We start from the raw sequence: 259 nt of genomic DNA on the forward strand, positions 1-259 counted from the left end.
TCTCCCCTCTCACACTGGTGGTGATGTCTCTGGAGAGATATGTAGCTGTGTGCTACCCACTGAGGCACGCTAGCATTGTCACCATCAGAAACACAGCAGTGGCTATCATTGTGGTTTGGGCCTTCAGTTCACTAAATGTCCTCATTCGAGTTGTTTTGCTGTTAGATTTTCCATTTTCAGACCTGGAGAGTCTGCAGATGAAAGACTTTTGCTCTGACATAGCAATGTTTCTTAACCCAATGTCTGATATTTATGACAA

The 259-nt window shown here is 44.0% G+C and overlaps 1 protein-coding gene across 1 annotated transcript in view; it reads left to right on the forward strand.

Moving 5' to 3' along the window:
• Nucleotides 1–8: 8 nt before the first annotated feature.
• LOC118331676 (odorant receptor 131-2-like) overlaps nt 9–259 on the forward strand; it is a gene marked incomplete at its 5' end in the record, with an annotated part of 1,789 nt that continues 1,538 nt past the window's right edge. The window contains 1 exon segment of the mRNA XM_035666743.1: nt 9–259. Coding sequence (XP_035522636.1) covers nt 9–259 — 251 coding nt within the window.

This window comes from Morone saxatilis, unplaced genomic scaffold (genome assembly GCF_004916995.1).
Source record: "Morone saxatilis isolate NCDOM2014 unplaced genomic scaffold, NCSU_SB_2.0 Contig20, whole genome shotgun sequence".
NCBI classification, from domain to species: Eukaryota; Metazoa; Chordata; class Actinopteri; family Moronidae; genus Morone; species Morone saxatilis.